The sequence below is a fragment of the Cynocephalus volans genome, chromosome 7 (assembly GCF_027409185.1).
Source record: "Cynocephalus volans isolate mCynVol1 chromosome 7, mCynVol1.pri, whole genome shotgun sequence".
Lineage (NCBI taxonomy): Eukaryota > Metazoa > Chordata > Mammalia > Dermoptera > Cynocephalidae > Cynocephalus > Cynocephalus volans.
In genome coordinates this window covers 106239974-106263197 of record NC_084466.1, presented here as the reverse complement: position 1 = coordinate 106263197, position 23224 = coordinate 106239974, and the positions used below count along the sequence as shown (strand labels likewise).

Genomic DNA, 23224 nt, shown 5'->3' with positions numbered 1-23224 from the left:
ATTAAATTTAGTTCCTTCTCTTGCCTCCTCCTCACCAGCACTATAGTACTTGATGAGGCCATGGATCAGAGTAGGACTATAAAAATTAACCCGAGGACTGCAGGTATTAACTTTGTATAGTGTTCCAGAAAATACAATTCTTAAAATGTGTCTAATAGTACTTCTACCAGTTGCAGAAATAACTTTCCGTTGTTTGGAAATAGCTCTACTTTGTAATTCTATAGAATAGCATTCTACAGACACATATTACTGGCTGAATCTAACCGTAGGCTTAGTTTAATCAAAAATAGCCATCATCAACATTCTACATTATCATTATAAAATTGTAAATTATAAATATGCTATTAATTTAGTCAGTAAAAACAAAGAACTGCTACAATTTCAATATTTTTCTGTTGGTAAAATTCCTCCTTAAATTGAGAAATATTAAAACCCCCTATATTTTACACACTAGAACCCTATTATATTACTATCACATAATTTTTATAATCCATGCCATCGGACTGTTTTGTTAAGATGGAAAAACCGTATGTGTGGTTTTAAAAAAAAAAACCTCTCAGGAAGATGTCCAAGATGATGATACAACAAATCTGGAGTTAACAGAAGGTTATAAAAATGAGGCTCCTTCTGGACATTTCAATATTTTAGGATCATCATTATCCTGGAAAAACTTTTGCTCCTCAAATGGCTTCTTATCCCTCACATCAAACATATTGCCTTAAGGAGCTGAAATCTAATGTGTTGAGAAAATGTGGTACGGTTGTTTTAGGGACCAAAGGAACTTAATAGTATCAGGTAGGGATGCTAGGAATTCAAAGGTATACTATATGGTAGTCAAGTACTGGAAAGAGATTGAGAGAAAAAAGCATCAGTGCATTGATGATATATTACAATTTTTTTCAAGAGTATAAAAAATTCTTGCTACAAACTAAGATTATAATTTTAATATTTAAATTGCCATATGCATACTTTCAGTCTATATAAATTTACTGCTAGAAAATCCAAATATCTACTTACTAAAATCAAAAAAATGCTGCCAGAAGGCTTCCATCCACTTCTGAAGATCTTCTCTACTGTCAACTGAAAAAATCTGAGTAATAGCTTGTCCAGCAACAGGGTTAATGACAGAGAAATTATGGATTCTTTTCTTGGCATCTTTATCCATTGCCCGAATTCTGGTTTCCTGAAAATTAAGACAAAATTGGTGCTTTAAGAGAATATGTTTGTAACAAATAAACAAATGTTTTATTGCTTAGCTACTATATTTATACCAGATGTAATTATAATCTTATTGCTGATCATATGAAATTTAAAATATGTAATTTTGAGAATTTTCAACATTCAAACTCAAATTTAGGTTTTTTAAAAGGATGCTTTATATTAAAAAAAGTTTCAAAATATGCTATATATAGCACTTATGCTAAATAAAATAAGATTAAAACATAACCTCTGTTTTTTTTTTTCCTTTTATCGTGACTGGCACTCAGCCAGTGAGTGCACCGGCCATTCCTATATAGGATCCGAACCCGCGGCCGCTGGGAGCGTCACCGCGCTCCCAGCGCCGCACCCTCCCGAGTGCGCCACAGGCTCGGCCCCATAACCTCTGTTTTGATCTATCTCGGTTTGTGGGAATTTGCTGTCTTTTATATACATCTTAAAATTTGCAATAAAACAGGTACAGCATGTCATAACTGTAAAGTGATTATATGCTAACTGTATTTCTAACAGTAACAAAAGAATCAATAAAATATGTTTCTTATTCTAATATTCATGCATAATATATAATATTATCAGTTAACGCAGTAAAACCATAACTTAGTGTTTACTGCTGCAAAAGTTAGGTTTTCCTCATTAACATTTATTTCTACGTAACATTCATTTACAAAGCTCATAGCTAAAGATCCATAAAGTAATATAATGCTTATAATGCAACAAAGGCAATGGTTTCATTCATGTTGATGGTTTAAACCTTTTTTCTGAGTGGTACTAGGTATGACATTGGATGACATGCTAGCAACTACATATAGTCTAGACCAAGGAATCTTCGGGAATAAAGTCTGGGACAGAACTATCTACTATACAAAAATAGGAATTTGGCTGTCTGCATAATGAGTAGCTTTACATTATTCTAAGGCAGTGCCACCCAGTAGAAATACAATGTGAACCATATGTGTAATTTAAAAATTTCTAAAAACAACATTTTAAAAAGTTTTAAAAAGTAAAAAACTGGTGAAAAAGTTTTAATCATGTATTTTATATAACCTCACAGATCAGAAATATTATCATTTTAACATGTAATCAATGTAAAAAATCATTGAGACATTTTATTCTTTTTTCATTCAAAATCTTCAAAATCCTTTCACACTTACAGCACATCTCAATTTGGACCAGCCACATTTTAACTGCTGCACAGCCAATGGGGGCTTTTATGTACAGAGCAGTTCTAGAAGAACATGGTTAAACCTACTGTAATGTGTGCTGAAGAATATGTTGGCTGGCAGTTACAAAAACTGATTAAGAGTGGGAAGAAAATCTTCACTACATTAAGTCCAGGGTGAAGAGAGACTGTATATTCAATCATACGCCAAAATCTACATACACATACAATGATGTTTAAGTGAGTATTAGAGAAGTAGAACTATTTAGGAAAAAGCTATCCATTCCTGAAGAATGGGTAAATACAGTCGGGTAAATACCACATAATCTACACAAGGAGGCCCTTTCTGAAGGAATAAATTCTTATTAAAAAATCATACAGGGAAAAAAATGTATGATGTATAAAGTAGCAACATAACTTTGAACCTTTAGAGTATCACAAAATATAAGGATTGGTAACCATCTTAGAGATAGTCTATCCTGTCATCGTAGAAATCTAGGAATCTGAGTGTCTTTAGAGGACTGTAATGGGATTTATGGCCACCATCTTAATTTCATCATAAAAGGGTCTTCTGACACTCCTTATGCCTTCGTAATAAACTTTTTAAATTAATTTAATTTTTATACAATATTAAAAATGCTGCCCTAAAATGGCATCCTTGGAGCTAAAAGATGCATCTAATGACTTCTTGAAATATAAAGCTTATTATCACTAGCACAGAATGATTTAAGCTCTAGGAAGAATCTTTGATATGCTACTCTATCACTAATTGAAGGCTGAATCACAGCAGGGGAAAAAATCCTCCTGTATTGTCGTTAGTATTAAAAATAAATAAATAAAATAAAAAGTCTTCTTGCTACTAAAATTATACTTCCCTCCACCCAATTTTATTTTAATACAAATTTCTGACTGCTTTTTGTATATAGGATTAAGATGGATTCAACTTTTAAGTTAAGAAAAGTGTGATTTTTATAGGTAAATATGTACATTTTTACCAGAGAATGATTTCAAATAAAACTGCTATGTTGAAAATCTGGATGAACTAGATCATTTATATCCAAGAGAACATAACGCAATAATATATAGATAAATAGTATACACTCCATTAACTCTGATAACCATAAATACTACATTTTTAAAACATGAAAAGTTTACAAAGGTGCAAATAAAATGTATAATTTGAATTTACTTCTATATATTATCATCTTAAATAATTTAATGGGAAACTTTTTCAACTAAAAAATTGCATGTCAGAAAAAATGGTTAGCACAAGTAAAGTTTCTCAGCATCAGGAAAGTTCATGCAAGTTGTTTTTCAGTGTGGGCAAATTTCAAAAATAGTGCTCAGGTCTTCACTTCTCAGCAAAGGAAGCCATTAGAAACAATAAAGTGAATTTTAGGACTGCTTTCATTATGGGTTTACATAACGTATAGATGAGGGAAGTATCTCCTCTTAGCAGGGCATAAAAGCGAGGAACTTGGGAATTATCCCCCATTATTTTTACCACCTAAAATATAGCCTAGCACCCCAATCAGTGGCTGAAAAATATCTGATGAATAAACAAATGAGATAAGAAAAGAACAGCTCAGGTGATGATAAAAAGTCATGCATTGATAGATCAGATCCTAGAAATAAACTCTAATCCAATTCTTTAATTTATAGATAAGAAAACACATGTTCTGAGAGAGAAGTGTTCTATCCAAGGCCAGAGTACCCATTGTGCCTTTGCTAACTCCAAACTTTCTAGTTTATTTCGGAGACTTTATAGCTAAATTTTACTGATTTGTGGATGGATTTCAGATTATTCATAGTGAAATTTTAATCTGTAGCTGACGTTGCTTTTGTCAGTCAGCACACACTGAACTGCAACCTTACACTGCATGAGATGCTGGGCGTACCCAGAGAAGATGAGCAAAGTTAAAACAAACGAAAAAACAGTCTGAGAAGTCAATTTTGTAACAAAACATAATACACTCGGAAGTAAAAGGAAAATTTTTCTTTTAGGCTTTTCATTATTTTGAATTAAAACTGTACTTCAACCTCTCCATTTCTATGTAAACGGAAAATTACTAAATCAGTACTAGATTTGTAAATTGTTTATTTTACTTGTGACTATACGACCTTTAAAAAGTCTACTACTGGGCTGAGCCTGTGGCGCACTCGGGAGGGTGCGGCGCTGGGAGCGCCGCGACGCTCCCAGCGGCCGCGGGTTCGGATCCTATGTAGGAATGGCCAGTGCACTCACTGGCTGAGTGCCGGTCACGAAAAAGGAAAAAAAAAAAGTCTACTACTGTACCCAGATTATGATCCCTAAATACTCTTTTCTACAAAAAAAAGAGAGCTCTTTAGAGAAATGGCTGATTTCCTGTCTGGGTCAGGAAATGTATAAGATGATTCTGGAATGTCTTATTCTACCAAAAATCAAAGATTGCTAGGGTTGTGTTAAAAGGACTCAAGAGCCAACTTAATGAGGTTTCTACTAGTCAAATGTGTCAATTAGAACATTAAGAAGAAAAGATGGCAATAAATTGATATATAACATGTCTTTAAATCCATAAATTCATAATGATATTTAAAAACTAAATCACTGGTCCCCTATGAAGGATGCTATGCTAGGGAACCACCTCATTGTTTTGGTAGCTGATAAAACTAAAAAATCAAGCACTTATCTGTCTTCCCGATAAGAATTGTGCCTCAGGGTAACCAGATAGCTAATAAAGTAGAGGTATTCCAGCTAGTAAATGAGAAAGAATGTTAAAATATTACCAGTTTGCAACCCCTAATAAAATAAAGGATCTAAGTAATGCTCCTTAGTGGATATTATATGAACTGAAGACCTATACATATTATATGCCTCCTGATAAAAGTACACAACACTTTCTAAAATGTATTCTTACTAACCAGCGAACAAACCTGAATATGATCCAAAGTATAAGAAAAAAGACAACCCAAAGATGTAATCAGCAAAATCCAGACTATGGAAAAACTCAGTAGGAGAGAGAGAGAGAGAAAGAGAGAGAATAGAAAGCAACTGATTAAAAGAGACTTAAAAGACCTAATCAATCAACTACAATGCAGGCCCTTATATTATTGTAAAAACTGTTACAAAAATTATGAGATTAAGAAATTTGAACACTGCCTGGATTTTTGAGGGCATATTAGCTATTTATGACAATGACTACATACATATAAAACTAAATGTTCTTACATGTGACAACAGGAATATTTACAAGTAAAATAATATGGTCTCTAGGATTGCTACAAAATAATTCTAGGGTGGGGGGAATGTGTGAGGGTACAAACAGGTTCATTTATGCTATTTTCTGTATAAATTATCTTGAAACTTTCCCCCAAAAAACTTAAAAAAGAAAATACAAATACAAAAAACAAAGTAAGTCTATTAGTGACGCCTTCTTATCTGTAATGTAGATAATATTTCACCTTTCTCACAAACATGTAAGGATAAATGAGTTCTTTGAAAGGTGCTTGGTCTAACGGCCTGTTAGACAGGGATGAAGACAAATAAAATGTCGCTGCTAAAAATTAACTTTAGACCTTACACATAATCTAATTATCAAAAAAATCACAAAAAACAAAAAAATACCTTTGCAGTATGTGACAAAGAATGTTTGAAATGTGTAAAGCATAACCACAAACAAAACAAGTATTACGTATGATTAGCATCAGTTTGATATAATTATTTTCGGTGTATGCTAATAAAATCAGACGTAAACTACTAAAAACAGCCTATTTTAAAAGTTATTTTTGCTGAATTTAATAAAGGACAATCTGAATAGTTGATAGAGTTCAGTTATTAAGACTAACATAAAAAAATCCCATGTACTTCACAATAATTTTGCTTTCTAGGGTCCATGATAAATATAATAGTTAAAAGTAATTTTAAGAATTTAACAAAGGTCTATCACACCAAGTAGTGTTATTGACTTGTTTAACACAGATTTTATTATTAAAGTGAAGGATGTATAGTATTTAAATCAAGAAAAGACTATTGATCTTAAAGACCCACACATCTTTTCCATCCCACTCCCCACCTCATTGGCAATGGATAAAGCTTTGGTTAATAAATTGCTTTTCAGTTAAGTACCCGTTATTGAGAATGTCTTGCTCAACAACATTCATAGTGAAGTTTTTTTGAAGTAGAAGCAATGACTTTGAAGTAAATCACCCTTTCAAATTTGGATTGAAAAGGGGAGTGGAATAGCTTTTAGGCTTTTCTTCCCTTAATGTGACTACTTCCACAGATGGCTCTCTATGAAAATTAATGAACTGACTTAGCCTTACAGGAAATGCCATTTAGAAGGACAGGAATTATAGTTAGAGAACAGATCTTGTGATCAAAATAACAGAACTATTATTTATATACCTTAGCAGCTGCAAAATTTATGTTTTCACATAATTTTTAAAATAGCATTAAGCAAAATTACTATTTTCTAAATCATAAGAGAAGACAACAACCAATAGAGGAGAAACTCTGATTTGTACTTAATGTTTAACATCGTTAAGCTTAAAAAGATCTTAGAGATCTGGCATTAGAAATATAATAAAAACTAAAACAGAAACACTATTCTTAAAAGTTTTATTTGTTCCTTACCTGCTATACCAGAAAATATCAAAATGGCATTTATTAAAAATCCTTTGTTTATTTAAGAACACACTAATAGCATATGTCCCTTAGAAGTTTCCAATGTAAGAAAAACAATGAAAACATCTATCCTATATTTAAAAACCAAGTAATTTAAAATTGAATAGATAAAAACCTATAAGTTTATCATGATATGAGAGAGAGTGGGGGAGGTACGGTGAGAACTCTCCTGCTACCCCTGGAGCAGGTAATACTATCAACTCCAATACATATTACCAATACCAATACAATACCAATACATAGCACCAACACCTTACTCTGAAAACTGGTAATTAAGATATTAAATATTTACCCTGCCTTTTCAGGAAGGACTGTAATTCATCCCCAGGTGATAAGAAAAAGTGTTTCTTTACAAAAGAATGCCAGCCTAATATATGTAGAAGGAAGGACAGTATGAGCAAATCATGCAGAATCTCCAATGTAATCACCAGTTCAGGAAAAGGTAATCACAGGTTGCTAAAACCATTATAAGAAAAATTGTTAGACAACAAAGATAACCACACAGTGCCGAAGTATCACTTCACTGACTATTTGCTAACTGTACAGATTACTTTCATGCTGGAAGGATGGCATTACTAGTAGTGAGACAATCTGACATATGTGCCTCCTAACAGAATGCTTTATAAAGTATTTGTCATCATCCATAAAATATTCTAGTAAAAAATATTTAGACCTCATTTACAGTTTAGAAAAACTACAGAGGATGAATAGTCCTAGACTGAAAACACAAACTGAAAGGACGTTTTGGGGGCAACGAGGAAACTTAAATATAGACCATATATTTAATGATATAAGGGGATTATTGTTAATTTTCTTGGCTGTGATATATATATATGAGGGTACTTCAAAAAATTCATGGAGAGATCTGCATTATCTTTTAGCTATATTTTTCCACAAACTTTTTGAAGTACCCTTGTGTGTGTATACGGGTACTTCAGAAAGTTCGTGGAAAAATCTCTGTTATCTTTTGTATCTCTCTCTCTCTAAATATATATATATATACATATGTCCCCTATTTTTAAGATTTGCATGTTTAAGTATTTAGGGATGAAGTGTCATAATGTTGGAGTCTCATATTCAAAGGGGTCAGGAAAAGAAATATATATAAAGAAATAAGGCAAATATGACAAAATGTTAACTGTTGAATATAGGTAGTAGGTATATCAGTGATCAATATAGTACTTTTTAAACTTTTCTATACATCTGAGTCATCTTATTTATTTATTTATTTATTTTAAAGTTTTATTTTGTCGATGTACATTTTGGCTGATTATTGCTCCCCATCACCAAAACCTCCCTCCCTTCTCCCTCCCCCCTCCCCCCAACAATGTCCATTCTGTTTGCTTGTCGTTTTATAAGTTGAGAAAAAATAAAAATTACTTTTTAATTGAAGAAATAATTATACAATGGTTATGTTTTAAGAAGTAACAAATACATTTCTTAACTGGGATAAGCGTTTGATATATTTGAATAATGAGATCAGTGACATTTATTACTAAGTGGAACGTTTCCAAGAAAATGGAAGGGCTCAAAGGAAACCTGAGGTAGAAGCAGACACACTGCAAAGAAAAAAATTTCTGTGGAGAAAAGGACAGGAATTAGTGATGAAGAAAATTAAGATGGCAATACCACAAAGGTGGGAAATGCAAGGCTTTGTCATCGGTTTCATCTTTGAGATTGGCAATTAAATTATATTGATCTTCTCAACCTTAACTCCTCATGTATTAATTTTAAAATTCTCTTTTGTACTTTAGACAAAAGAAGATACTTAAGTCATCAGTCCTCAGGGTCAAATAGAGCCCATGTTCCCCTCAAGTCTATACAAATTACTAGATTAATAATTTTCCTGTGAATATGTAATGGTCAACTGTGAAACAACCACTGGAATTTGTGTTAAGTATGCTGATTTCAGTCATGTTAATAATGGCATTGATGGACTACAGAATCCCCTCAGCTGGCTAGCTAGCAGCCTTTATTACCACAAGGACAAATAAATCAATGAGAAAAGGTCAATTCAGTCAGGCCACGTAAACACTGTCACTACTTTTCTGGAATTATATACTTGTCATCAGACAGGAAATACAGATGCACTGGGTACAATAACAGGAGTTTTATTACAAATGCCCTCTTAAGTTTAAATGGTAAAGATTTGACACATGCCTAAGCATAGCCTATAGGTCTATTGTGGCTTCAAGCTCAGAACCTCATTTCAGAGCCTCTTTTTACTTTCAAAACTGATTCAAAGTGGGTATGGAGATAGGAAAAAGTCTAATTTTGCCTTTTAAATCTAGTGTAGCAGGAGGTCTGTGAGAAAAGAGAAACAGTCCATGAATTTTTACCTATTTTTTCCTACCCATTAGGAAAAGAGTAATCCATATAATTCTCCTTAGTAGTTTAGCATGTTCTACCTGATATCTGAGTCCATTTCTTCACTTGTAAACAGAAATAATGTACCTGTAAAACAGGGATAGCATACTAGCTCTACCTACCTTAAGGGGCTGAGATAAGGTGAGTTGAATAGCTTGAAGACTATCTTCAAATAAAACAAATGGCTTTACAATGACTTAAACATTTCAAAATAAAATATAAAAATATCACAGCTAGATAGAAGGATAAGTTCCATCTAGTGTTCTATAGTACTGTAGAGTGACTAAAGTTAACAGCAATTTATTGTATAATTTCAAATAGCTAGTAGAGAGGATTCTGAATGTTCCCAACACAAAGAAATGACAAATGTTTCCAATGACAAATGTTTCCAACAATGGATATACTATTTACCCTGATTTGATCATTACACACATTGTATACATGTATCCAAATACCACATTGTACTCCACAATTATGTCAATTAAATTTTTGTAATTAAAAACAAACAAAAAACCCCACACATTGCTTTAAAAATATCATGTTTAGAGTACATTTTAATTTGGTTTACGACTATCCATATTCTACAGAACAACATGTAAGAAAAGAAATTGGTAGGATTACATTCTTACTACCCAGCTATCTAGTAAAAACAAATTAGACATAATCACATATGTAGAACTCTTGCCAAAAATATTTAATCGAAGTCTAGTGAAATAATTTGTCATGTGCAGATTTGGGGACATTCTAAGAAAACTGTCCTGGACTTTCAAAAAATGTTAATGTAATGAAAGATGAACAAAGGCAGGAGGTGAAAGGCATAATTTATATGAAAGAAAACAAAAAGGCATGGTGACCAAATACAATTTGGATCCTTGAAGGGGTCCTGGATCAAATAATAAATAAAAATTAGAAAGAACACTTGAGGACATTTGGGGCAATCTGCTCTGCATATTAGACAATAGTGTATCAACAATAAATTTCTTGAGTGTGATAATAACAGTAAGGTTATGAAGAAAAATGTCCCTAGTTTTTGGAGAAATATGCTGAAATATTCAGGGAAGAAATGTTATAATGTTTGCAACTTATTTTCAAATGTTTCAGAAAAAATATTTAACTAGAGAAAGCAAATGTGGCAAAATGTTAACTATAGCTGAAGAATCTAGGTGAAGAGTATATAGGTTACCAACACCCTAGTTCAACTTTTCTGTACATTTGAAATTTTCAAAAGACTAAGGTGTGGAAGAGTGGCAGGAAAAATAACACTGCATAAACAAAACAAAAAGTTGGCAAGGAATAAAAAAATTATGTTAATTTTTCATTAATAAAGTTATACATTTCATAAACCTAATTTTCTAAACCAAACTAACTATATTATAATAGTGAGGAATTTAAAAAAAATATTATTTAAAAGTAGCACTAATCTTTCTAATAAACAAGACAGTTAAATTAGGTAGACTTAATCATATAAAAGGTCTTACTAAAAAATTTCCTTTAGGTAAAAAAGCAGTGTAATTTCTAAAAACAGGATAGTAATAGATAAAAATGTTAGTATTGGAAAAAATCATGAAAATAAACTCAAGTCCTTACAGATTAGCAGACTGGTACCCACATGTTTTCAAGAATACAACTATTATATAAAAGGACTTAACAACTTAACAATTTTCTTTAAGAGGAAATTTCAAAGACAAGTAGAACATGTGTAGTTAACAGATGTGATGGTTCATGTTTTATCACATACTTCAATTCAACCACTCCAAAGGCAAGCAAAAGTAAAACAACTAGAAATCATTAGATGCAGTCCATACGCAGATAACATGGTATTTTGTTCTAGAAATGCCATTAAAGTGTTCTAGAGCAGAAACGTTATAAAAGAGGGGAGGGGAGAGAAAAATCTTCTAAGAAACACTAGACTTGGACAATAGATGAAGATAAATTTAAGACAGTGAGGGAAAAGAAACTAAGGCTGCCTTATATCAAAAAGTTTTCCTACAGAATTTTAGGTGAAAAAATTGTAACTAAATTTTAAGTCTCCTTTGTATCAAACTAGTATATACATTCTTGATATATTCTCTAGATGGTGTAGTACTATTTTTTAAGTGCAGTATAAGCACTCAACTATTCTAAATGGACTATTAGGCTTTCCTATCTTCACAAAATGTTGGACAACTGCCCACTGATCCCACAAGAAATCAGAAATTATAATCGGAAATGTCTTTTTATGGGTTCATTTGAATATTAACTAGAAAGAGCACCACTGTAACATAACCTAATGATTTATATTTATATAATCTCAAATAAATTTGTAAAATTTTAAATATCCTATTAATGTAGAGTTACATGCTCTGCTTTAAAACCTATTTACTGGCATAGATCTCTATTACTATGTTTTCTTAGGAAATATACAGTATTTCTTTAAAAGATAAGCTCTGTAACGGAAAGGAAAATAAGAATAGATTAAGTTATCTATATGAACTAACCTGTTTTTAGTAGTCCTTCCCTTTTCTTGATAAGATGGCAACAATGTGAAATGCACAGACAAGAGCAAAATTCAAAAAATGTTGTATCTTTATTGCCAAAATACCACTTCATTTACCTTGTTAATGGGCACCACCAAAGTTGGTTCCACTTTCGCTTCAATTTCTTCTGGACTGTAAAAACAGTAGAGTTTACCCCCTCTCAAAACACAATACAGCCTTCTCCAGCTAATGAGTCCTTCTACCATCTGCTGGAGGGGGGGAAAAAGAAACTATCAACTTTTAAATCATTACCACCTTAACTCTAAATTCAACAAAATACTTAAATTAGTTTTTTAGAACTTCTAAAATGGGATAGGATTTGCCTATTAATTTGCTGTGCAGTAAGTCTAATTATCCAGAATTCAAGAGGAAGTTAATATCACAGAAGAAAAGTTTGGGATTCTAAAAAGCATTAAGCAAAATGGAGGTAACGATTATCACCATAACTTTTACACACATAAAATCATAAATCAATGCGGTTTTAGAAAAGCAAGTCAAATTAGTGCTTGGAATTCCACAGCAATTCATCAAATGACTCAGGGATATTGTAAAATTAACTCTCAATGTTCGAAATATAATTTCCCCTTACTGTTCTTAGAACATCAGAAAACGTTGACTATCCTGTAAGAATACAAATTTTCTTTCCTCCTAATGGAATCTTTTAGAAAAAGCTATTGATTCATTGAAGCCCACAATTAATTATTTACTGAATACAAATAACTATGTTTATAAATAAATCAGGAGTAGGTGGCACAGAGGCAGCTTTGGAAGCCCAGAGGCCTAAACTGTGCCAAAAGCTGTCTACCAGAAAGGCCATTATATGAAAGGTGCTGAGCAGCCCTCATCAGTTTCCACAGGAGTCCGCTGTTGCTGACTATCCTGTTACTGCTGTTAATGAAGCAGAGGAGCATGCAGAGGTAGCTCCTTAGCCATCAAAATGGCATTAGATCCCTCCCCTTGCCATCCTTCTCACCCCTCACCTCTCCATTCCCAGTTTATGTCTGATAAACATTTAGAAAATTAGCATTTACAAAAAGACTTAAAAAATACTTCTCAATATTAGAAGGCCAAACAACTGCTAGTATATTAAGATTTAAATTGGAGCTACAATTGTTGTAGGATATTTAACATCCTCTAACCTGCTGATTAAGGAATCCTGCAAATGCATCCTCAGTCATACAAGCTGGCTGGGCAACTAATCGGCAGCACATGTTGCCATATAGGGGAAGCCAAAATGAAGACTCCTCTATTTAAAGGAGAAAGAAAAAACATCAGGTTACAAATACACATTTATTTAAGATCATTATACATCTTGACTTTTTCTTTTACAATTTTTTTCCTTTAAATAAGAACATATTTTAAAATTCCTTTTATATAAAGATTCATCCTATTCAGAACCATATTTAATGACAAAATCAAATATGAGAAAATAGAAAGGACAATATGATATTAAACTCACAGTTTAAAGCATGCTATCACCTAGAATAAACATGAACCTTTTAGTCTCTCGATCTTGTTTGATCTTAAAGTAATTACTCAATGGAAGTTGTTCACAGAATATAAGTCACCTCATTTAATATAAAAAAATTCTAATAAGGTGATTTATGTTTGTCAAATTCTACTTTTCACTCTGATTTTCATTTTCATTATAATAATTAGCAAGGTGATCTGATGAATAAAACATTATTTCAGAGAACAACTTAAGATAATTTAATGAAATTTTTTGACCCTTCCTCTTCCCCTTTCCTTACTGAACAATTCAGTCATAAGCCATTACGTAGAGCCCCCAAGATGGGCCCCTGTGCCAGGGGCTGGGGAGGAAGCTGTGGTGTGCTCGAACTGCGTGAGAGAGCCAGGCAGGATGAGTATGGTGAGTGAGTAGGAAGGCTGCCCGCATGAGGTATCAGAGCCTGAATGAGCTGAGGTGATCACACAGGGGCACAGCCTAGATTGGGGAGTCTGTCCCAAGTAGGCAGGGTGAGGAGGGGGTGGAACACTAGAGCTTCATGGGGATCTCAACTCAGGGGATGGCCTGGTGTGGAGAGTCAGGGCCCAAGCAGAATGAGGGGGGCCTCTATGGGGTGGCTGCTTGATATGATGCTTCAGAACCAAAGCAGAAAAAGGAGAGTGTTTTGGGGGTACCCAGTCATGAAAGTCGGGGTCTGAGAGTAGTGAGGAAGGCATCCACACATGGAGTGACTCAGCACAGTGTGTAGGAGCCCTAAGTCAAGTGAGAAGGGCATCCACTGATCCTTGTAGAAAAGGCTAATTCCAGGGATGGCCCCATGGGAAATGCATATGATGAGCTGGAATATCTTGGTATGCCATAAAACAAGGAAGTCCTCAAAGAATGACAGGGACATGTCTGAAAGACACAGAAGCCATCTTGAATGGGCTCTCATTGGCCAAATGGGGACAATTTGAACCACAAAATAAATAATGATATTAACAGATTATGATACACTGAAAGAATAAAATAGAAAAAACATGAGTCCATACTGACATAAATAAAACAATGAATAAATTGAAAGTTCAATAAGAAATTGTATACATATATAGTTTCAAAGTACCCCCCCTTCCACTACAAAATAGGTATTAACCACAAAAAGGTAAACAGAAGAGTAACTTTACAATAGAGAAGCTTGGCAGACACTACCTTAATCAAGTGATCAAAGTGAACATCATTAGTAATGTGATGAATCAAAATTATATGCTACCTGACAGAATGCAATGAGAACGTAACATCACTTCTGTGACGGTTCTGCCAAAGATGCATATGCTGAATCTTATCCCAAGAAAACATCAGACAAACCCAAATTCAGAGACCCTTTAAAAAATAACTGACTATTATCTTTGAAGATATCAAGGTCATGAAAGTCAAAGAAAGACCGAGGAACTGGTCCAGATTGAAATAAAGAAGCATGATAACTGAATGCAATGCATGATTCTACACTCAATCCTTTTGCAATAAAGAACATTATTGGGAAAACGGGCAACACTTAAATGGAGTCTGAGGATTAGACGGTAGTAATGTTATTAATATTCATTTCCTGACTTTGATAGTTGTGGTGAGAGGCATCATGTAAGCAACTTGCTCTCATTATTTTTGTGGGGGAAAAAAGATCTTGGCATTCAACTTGAACTTTACTATAAGTTTGAGATTGTTTAAAATAGTTCTTTCAAAAAACACTAAGACACCCCTTTAATGTTGTGTGCAGGTATATAGCCTTCATATCTGTATAAAAAGAACACATTGAATAATTTATTCTGTTCATTAGGATATAAATAAAAACCTAGCACACAGCCCTTAGTCCACACTGGTCCAAACAAAAATGATTCTTAGGGTTTTTACTGCACCCCTATTTGCTAGTGCCTATAAAATGGCTAGCCATTGGCTGTTATATTATTTACCTAAAAGCCTTAGTAACTCTGGAAAAATTGTGTTTTTTTTGTTTTTTTTTGTTTTCTTTTTGGTAAAAATAGTTATTTAAGATACAGATGCAAGGTAGCCAACATTTGGTAAATCAGTTAAAGGCAAAAGAGCAGCCTAAATGAAGGGCACAAAGTAAAAAACAAAAAAGTTTGTAAGAATTTACTCAAGGGCCGGCCCGGTGGCGCACACGCGAGAGTGCAGCACTGGGAGCGCAGCACCGCTCCCGCAGCGGGTTCGGATCCTATATAGGGATGGCCCGTACGCTCACTGGCTGAGCGCGGTGTGGACGACACCACACCAAGGGTTGCGATCCCCTTACCGGTCACGAAAAAGACAAATAAAAAAAAAAAAAAAAGAAAGAAAGAATTTACTCAACATTCTACTATAGAATGGAACACAACAAATTTTCTGGGACTATTCAAATTTTTTTTATTAATACCTTGTTAAAGCTTCGATTTTTTAGAAATAAAGAACGTCACCTGGGAGAAATAAATGCATAGTAAAGACAGTACTTTGCAATGATTACAAAATGCAGACACAAATAAATAGTCTCCTTTCCTAAAATAGGTAGGAAATGAAATTCTACACAAGCATGCATCTGAGTAATACATCTGAAATCAGCTCTGTGATTTATAAATTTAAAGTAAGTTGGCTGTTTTTAAGTTACAATGCACTTCCTAAAGAAACAGAATCATAAACGATGATTACATTCTCAGACCAATCTGTACAGTCTGTGCAATCAGTAATGTATCTAGAACCTATATGCCACATTTAACAATGTGCTTGTCTGGTAAAATAAGTTCAGATTTCATGGCATGCCAAGAAAAGTAATTCTTTCCTGACTGCAGTCCTTGAAAAGGGATATTGGATGTAAAATTTCTTGCTCCACAGCCTCCTTGCCAAATACCCTGCAATTTACCTGTTACTTCTAACCTAGGTTTCTATACAGCTCAGGACCATTGTGGAAAAAAAATGTAGAGTCATAGCTTCTCTATATTCCTGAAGAAATATGACATCTAGGCTAATCACTTAACCTATCCAAGTATCAATTTCTCATCTTCAGAAATACCATTCTACCCTAAGCATGTGTGTGTGTGGGGGGGAGGATTATGAAAATCAAATAAGATGATGTGTATATGACATCTCTCATTGTGTCTAGCACATAATGTATGCTTCTTATAATTTCATATCCAGGACAGTCTCACTCCCTAAACCACACCCTTTCCATTTTTCAAATGTTGCCTCTCAGTCCCTGTGCAATAAATTAATCAAAATACTTACCTCCTCTTTTCTAATCAAGGGAGGTATTAGAACAAGATGAAATAAAACAGGACATAAAAGAGGAGTTTGACTTTTCATTACTTAAGGATTTTATCTAATTCATCCATAGTTTCAAATGTGGAACAAAAAGGAGTTTAAAAAAGATAATGAAAACAAAACATGGGCAGGAGAAAGAATCCATATGGATAACATTTCAGTTCTGTATGAGTCAACCTTCAAAAGGTAGTTTCATTATATTATAAAAAGTATAAAAATTTATTGATGACAAATATAAACATTAAGATACAATTTGTGCTGTTTCCTCCAACAAGCAAGAACAATAAAATTGAGTTATCATTTTCAAAAAGCTTCTATCTCTTCTTGATTTTAGAGTATTTGGTAGACATTGGCATAACCTTATTTAGGAAAACCACTATACTAACATATGGATTTATATTAATAAATAAGCTAGAGGGTGATTTTTTTCTATATAAAATTTTGTTTCTTTTTTAATAATAAGCGTGCTCCTTTTTCAAAACAATCAACTTACATAATTTTAATTTACATATACTTCCAGGAGTATACCTATTACATAAAAAGAGTTAGGCAAATAGTTTGGTGTTTCTTAAGATTTGTTCTGTGGAATCTACATGCTCCAATGTCAACAGTTTTGAGTTTTGCTGTTTTAAGTTTAGGTCTTTTCACAGTCTTGAATATTTATGTATTATGTTTCTCTAAGAGAAAGCTACACCACAGGGCTTCCATGCTTACTTGCCCATGAGTACTTTGGTTGAAGGAGAATCTAGTAACATCTTACAGAACCTTGAAGACAACTGAGGAGTCACTGCTAAAACTGATGCTCCCTTTGCGAACTTTATTCCTTTCCACTACTTTTCAGATGATTTGGTTAAAAGAATGGGGCCTTTCATCAATTCCGTTACCTTCACCATCATAATAATGTGGTCGCTGGGTACTTCAATGGTACCTATCAAGCCTGACAGTAAACCACAGAAGAAAGAGCACAGCCTGTTCTGATTGCTTGAAGTCTGGCTGGATCATATGCTAGCTACATGATCTAGCATGTTTCTTACATTCTCTAAGCTGTATTTTACTTATCTGTAAAATGTAATTGATAATAAAATGAGGAACTTGTGAAGGTCCCTGAGCTAGCCAGTGGTAGAACTAGAATATGAATCCATGACTGATGGCTCCAGAGTCTCTACTATTAAACAATTTATTGTAATGCTTCCTTATAACTACATCTCACAGAATTGGAGAGTAAAAACTGCTTTAAAAGTGTTTAGAACAGTTTCTAACACATTATAGGCATTCAACATATGGTGGCGATATTAAATAATTCTAGAGAACTGACAAATGAGACAACAACAAACTTTGTTTATCAGATTTTCTGATAAAATTGATAATGCAAATACCGTTGCAGACTTCAGATTTTAGGTGATGACAAGCTGGACTGTTCAGACCAATCCTCACACTAAAAACTACTAAAAATGCTGAATAAAATATATTGTAAAAAATTTTCCCAAAGCAACAAAGAGGTAACAAGACTATAAGAAATTATCAGAACAAACCTGAAGATAAATGAGAACCAGCAAGTTAAGTGAGCACAGAAGCTGTGTTTGTTCTTAGAACATTTACCAATCCCAGGAAATCTGAACTTATAATTTAAAGATCTTTCAAGATGAGGAAAGGAGAAGAGAAATCAAAGTCCTGAGCCTGGACAATGTAGGCAGTTTAATTAGAGATTCTTCTCATACTAAGCTGATATCCCAAAGGGATCACCAACAATACTGTGGTGAACTAGAACTAAACCAACCCTGCTACCCAGATTCCCACTGCCTGGGTCTGGGGATAGGGCTGGAAGGGGTCCAGAGAAACTCAGTGGGCCTGGACTGAGGGTCCCTCCAGGTGCCTGACAGAAGCATACACAAATACTAAGCATCAGTTTATTCCTGTATGTAAAATTGCAAATTGACAAGCACATAAAGATAACCAGACATGCAAAGAAGAAACATCATGAGTGAGAACTAGATAAAAAACAAAACAAAATAAAACAAACACCTAGAAAGACTTTAGATATATGGATTATTAGACAGACTATAAAACAACTATGCTTACTTACTCTTTTATTACAAACATAAAAGATAATATTAACAATGTATGCAGGGTACAAAAAGTAACAAAGAACATTTGAAAAAGTCAAATAGAACTACTAGAGCTAAAAAACACAACTGAAATGAAGAACCTGATATATGGGTTTAACAGCAAATCAGATTGAGCAGCAGAGAGAATAAGGGAAATGAAAGACGGGTCATAAAAACAACAAGAAAAACACCAAAGACAGACAAAAAGATGAAAAATACATCATAAAGGGTAAGAAACAGAATAAATGAAAAAGACTAATATGGGCTTAATAGACATGCTAGAAGGAGAAAAGCAAGGAAATGGAACAGAGGCCATCTGAATAAATAAGATTTTGTCTGAACGGATAAAACACAGTCAACAATTTAAAGAAGCTCAAGGAGTCCCAAGCAGCATAAATAAAAATAAATTCAATACCAAATTATATCACCATAAAACTTCAGAAAACCAAAGGCAAATAGAAAATAAAAAGAATGACTACATTCACAGAGGTGACATACTGACATGACATTCAACAAAGCCAGCCAGAACATAGTGAAATTATATCTTTAATATTAAAAAAAATTAAAACTGCCAAACTTCTATGTCCTGTTAAAAAAATCTTTCAAAAATGAAGCAAAATAAAGTCATCTTCAGATAAACAAAAAGAACCAAGAAGTCTGATACCAGCAGAACATGCTAAAATAAATTCTAAGGATTATAACTCAAGCAGAAGGAAAATGATCCCACATATAAGGCATAAAATACAAGTAGTGCATAAAATATGTAGGCAAATCTAAATAAATATTAAATGTATAAAACATCTTGTGAAACTTAAAAAAACAAATAGAATTTAATATATAATAGCACTGAGTTTAAAAAAATGGAGTTTATTCTAAAGTCTGAGTTTATTCATTGTCTGAGAAAAAGGTAAAACTATCTTTTAATTTTAGACTTTAATAAGTATAATTAATGAAATTTTAGGGGCAATTTCTAAAAGATGAGAAAAAGAATGTATAACTTTAATTAGAAAAAGGAAAAATTGGGCTGGCTGGTTACCTCAGTGGGTTAGAGCGCAGTGTTATAACACCAAGGTCAAGGGTTTGGATCCCCATACTGGCCAGCCACTGAAAAAATAAATAAATAAATAAATAAAGGAAGGGGGGAAAAACTAAAATAAAAGTAATCAATCCTTAAAACGGCAAGAGAAAAACATATAAATAACCATGGAATATGTTGGACAAATAGAAAACACAGGCTATTATGGTAGATTTAACCCCAAATATATAGCTATTTGATATTAAATACAAAAGGACTAAAAGCTCCATTAAAAAAACAAAACAACCCCCCCCAAAGACTGTAAAATCAAATAAAATATAATGTGGTTTGAAGCATGTTTATAACATATAAATAAGTAAAATTTGATGTAAAAGAATAAATGAAAATATACAATTTAAAAATTGTGTCCATCTGATATTAGAGGTAGGCTGTGAGGGGCCCGATAGTCAGCCTTAAACCATCCTGTCCTCTTACCAGGTTCTTGACTCCACTGCATGAAAGACTTCAAGAGCAAAGTCACAGTAAACAATCAGAACAGTTTAATATAATGAATACGAGATACAGATTTCACAGAGAGAGTATGGCATAGCTCCAGACACTGAGCAAGACCCTCACCAAATTTACTACAAAAGTAAGAAATACATAAAGTTCAGTACAGTGTGCAGGCTGGCTCAAGGGAACAAGCAGCTGCTTGCAGAGAGAAGTTTCATACAAAAAGAAAGAAATACGTACTCCATAGGCAGAGTGAAGGGTGGTTCCAGGAGAGTGAGCAACAACTTGCTGAAAATAAGTTTGATACAAAGTAAAGCCTACACATCTCAGCCCACAGTGCAGGCTGGCCTCAGGAAAACAAGTAGCAACCCCACCTACTACTGGGAATCGGCTTTCCTGGTTTTGCTATCTAACAAATATTCAATTAAGGGGGTGGTTCCCTGCTATGTAACATAGTCTTGCACATGCTCAGTTGGTCTCTTCCTGGATCATGTTCACTGGTCAAATTCTATTGAGGCACTGTATTTACCCAGTTGTGTCCCACCCAGCTGTGGCCGTTAGGCATCCATGCTGTGCCACGCTATGCTGTAACCAAGACCCCCACCCGGATATCATATAGACCCAGCTGCAGCTGCACCCCTGCCTTTTCTCACACTGCAATAACAGAATTTTCCCTTGTTCCTCCCCTGCTGTAATTTTCCACCCCGAGATAGAGTCATAACCACACAATCATAAGATCACCCTTCTTGCTCTGTTGCAAAAACCCGGAAATGTTATCATATAAATATAACAGCCCTGCTACATTTGGGGCTCAGACTTTGCAACTAGAGTCCACTGAGCCACTGCGGGCATCAATAAACTCTGTTTCCTGCCACAAGCCTCGGGTGTTTCCTGCCTCTCACTGTGAGTTCACAGTAGCCCACTGCAACACTATCACATGAACCAGACACATTCAAGAATATTCTGTGCTCCCTAACACCTCTAGTGGAAGATCATTCAAAGGATAAACTCTCTTTGAGCACGCTTGGCTTCCAGGGTTATGTAACCCCTCTCTACTGAGCATGCCCAGCCACTGGCTTTGCATAAGCCAGCCCCCTGTGGTCTCCATTTCCTCATGTTGGTGCTGAAAATAGGTCTAACTAGCAACAGTAATTTTCTTCTAGAGGAGAGGCTAGAGGAAGGGCCTGAGACTTTGGAGAATGGCTTGAAACCCAGAGGTGTAACCTGTAATCCAAGCCTAGGAAACTGAGCACCTCCTATCTCACATCAAATAACAAAGGCTCAAATTATATAAAGGAAAAGTAGACATAACTATGAGTACTAGAAAAATTCACAATCATAGCAGATTTTATCATATCTCTTGTAATAAAACAGAATGTGTAGACCATAATAATTATTCCTAACAAATAGCATATATAGAACACATCAGTGAATAATAAGACTGACAAACCTATTGGAAGAATGAGAATAAAAAACCCCAGATGGTACAAAAAGCCATATCAGGAATGAAAAGAGGAGGACAATGCTAAAGATGCTGCAAAAATTCAATAGACATAACAATATTATGGAGGATTTAACACTTATAAACCTCAAATTTTAGATCAAATGAATATATATTTATGAAAACATTCCTAAAACTGACTCAAGAAACAGAAAAGCTGAAGAACCCTGTAACTATTAAAAAATAACTGAATCATTATAAAAGATAACTACACAGTGATATAATCATGCAATGAAATGCTATAAGCAGTGAATGCATGTATATGAAATGATGAACAAAAAGCAAATCACTAAGACAATATGATTCCATCCACATAAAGTTCAAACCCTGCAACACTAAACTATATTATTTAGGGAAGCATACACAGGTGCTAAAAGCATAAAGAAAAGCAAGGAAACAAATACCATAAAAGTTGGGAAATATTTACACCTAGTGTAATTGAGGGAAAGTAGTGTTGGTAACGTTCTATTTCTTGACATGGAGGGGGTTATGCAGATATTTATCTCGTAATTATTTGTTAAATTGTACATTTACATTTCATGAACTTTCCTCTATTTTTCATGTAATTCTTTATTGTGAAACTTAAAAAAATATTATTGTAAGATCATCAATTTCATCAGTACAGAGCCAGCAATCTTTACAACAAGACAGTACATTTACCACATAATTTTGCTTCAGAAAATGCACAAAGTAAATAATCCATATCATATTTCCAAACTATTTTACCAACTCTGCTCTGTATTTTTCATCACAGGTAAAATAATCTGGGAGGGTAGAGAGTGCTCATGCTAAATTTTACAAACCTTCCTAAACTCTAACCCCCTTTCTTCACTTTGCTATATATTTCTTTTGAATACGCTGCAAATATCACTAAAAACCACTATCACCCAGAGAGAAAAGGGTTAAGATTAATTTAGCCCTACCTTATCTTTCTTATTTCCTCTGTTTCCTACCAACAGAAGGGTTGGCTTCCTTGATTTCAAATTTAAAAATAAGATAGGTCTCTGATTTACAGCTAGAAGACTGGTAAAGCTATCAATTTCAAGTCAAAGACAAAGATTCAGAATACTCAAAGTCTTTCTGTTCTCACTAAGTTAGCCTCACAAACAAATCTCAAGATAGAGAAAAAAAAAATTTTTTTTCTCCTTTAGGGAAAGGTGATAGACATATTTAAAAAAAATCAACAAAATCACTTGTGCCTACATCATTTAAGCCAATGTCCACTTCAGGAGAACATATTAAAATTAGAAATTATCACTGTCACCACATATGTATAAACAATATATGTAATAAATAAAATACATGATATACGTACCATTTCCATTAATAGACAGATTATGGGTCTTGAAACTATCTTCAGCACTTTCCAACGTTAGGGTAGTGTGAGCTAGCAAATTATACTTCACACCACTAATAT

At 33.8% G+C, this 23224-nt stretch overlaps 1 protein-coding gene across 1 annotated transcript in view; it reads right to left on the bottom strand.

Moving 5' to 3' along the window:
- Positions 1 to 23224, bottom strand: part of RTKN2 (rhotekin 2) — a 71313-nt gene that overhangs the window by 5484 nt on the left and 42605 nt on the right. Inside the window, exons 7-10 of the mRNA XM_063103504.1 lie at positions 23123 to 23217; positions 13063 to 13169; positions 12001 to 12132; positions 1018 to 1183 (exon numbers count right to left, since the gene is read on the bottom strand). Of these exons, the coding sequence (XP_062959574.1) occupies positions 1018 to 1183; positions 12001 to 12132; positions 13063 to 13169; positions 23123 to 23217 (500 nt within the window). The remainder of the gene's footprint in view (positions 1 to 1017; positions 1184 to 12000; positions 12133 to 13062; positions 13170 to 23122; positions 23218 to 23224) is intronic.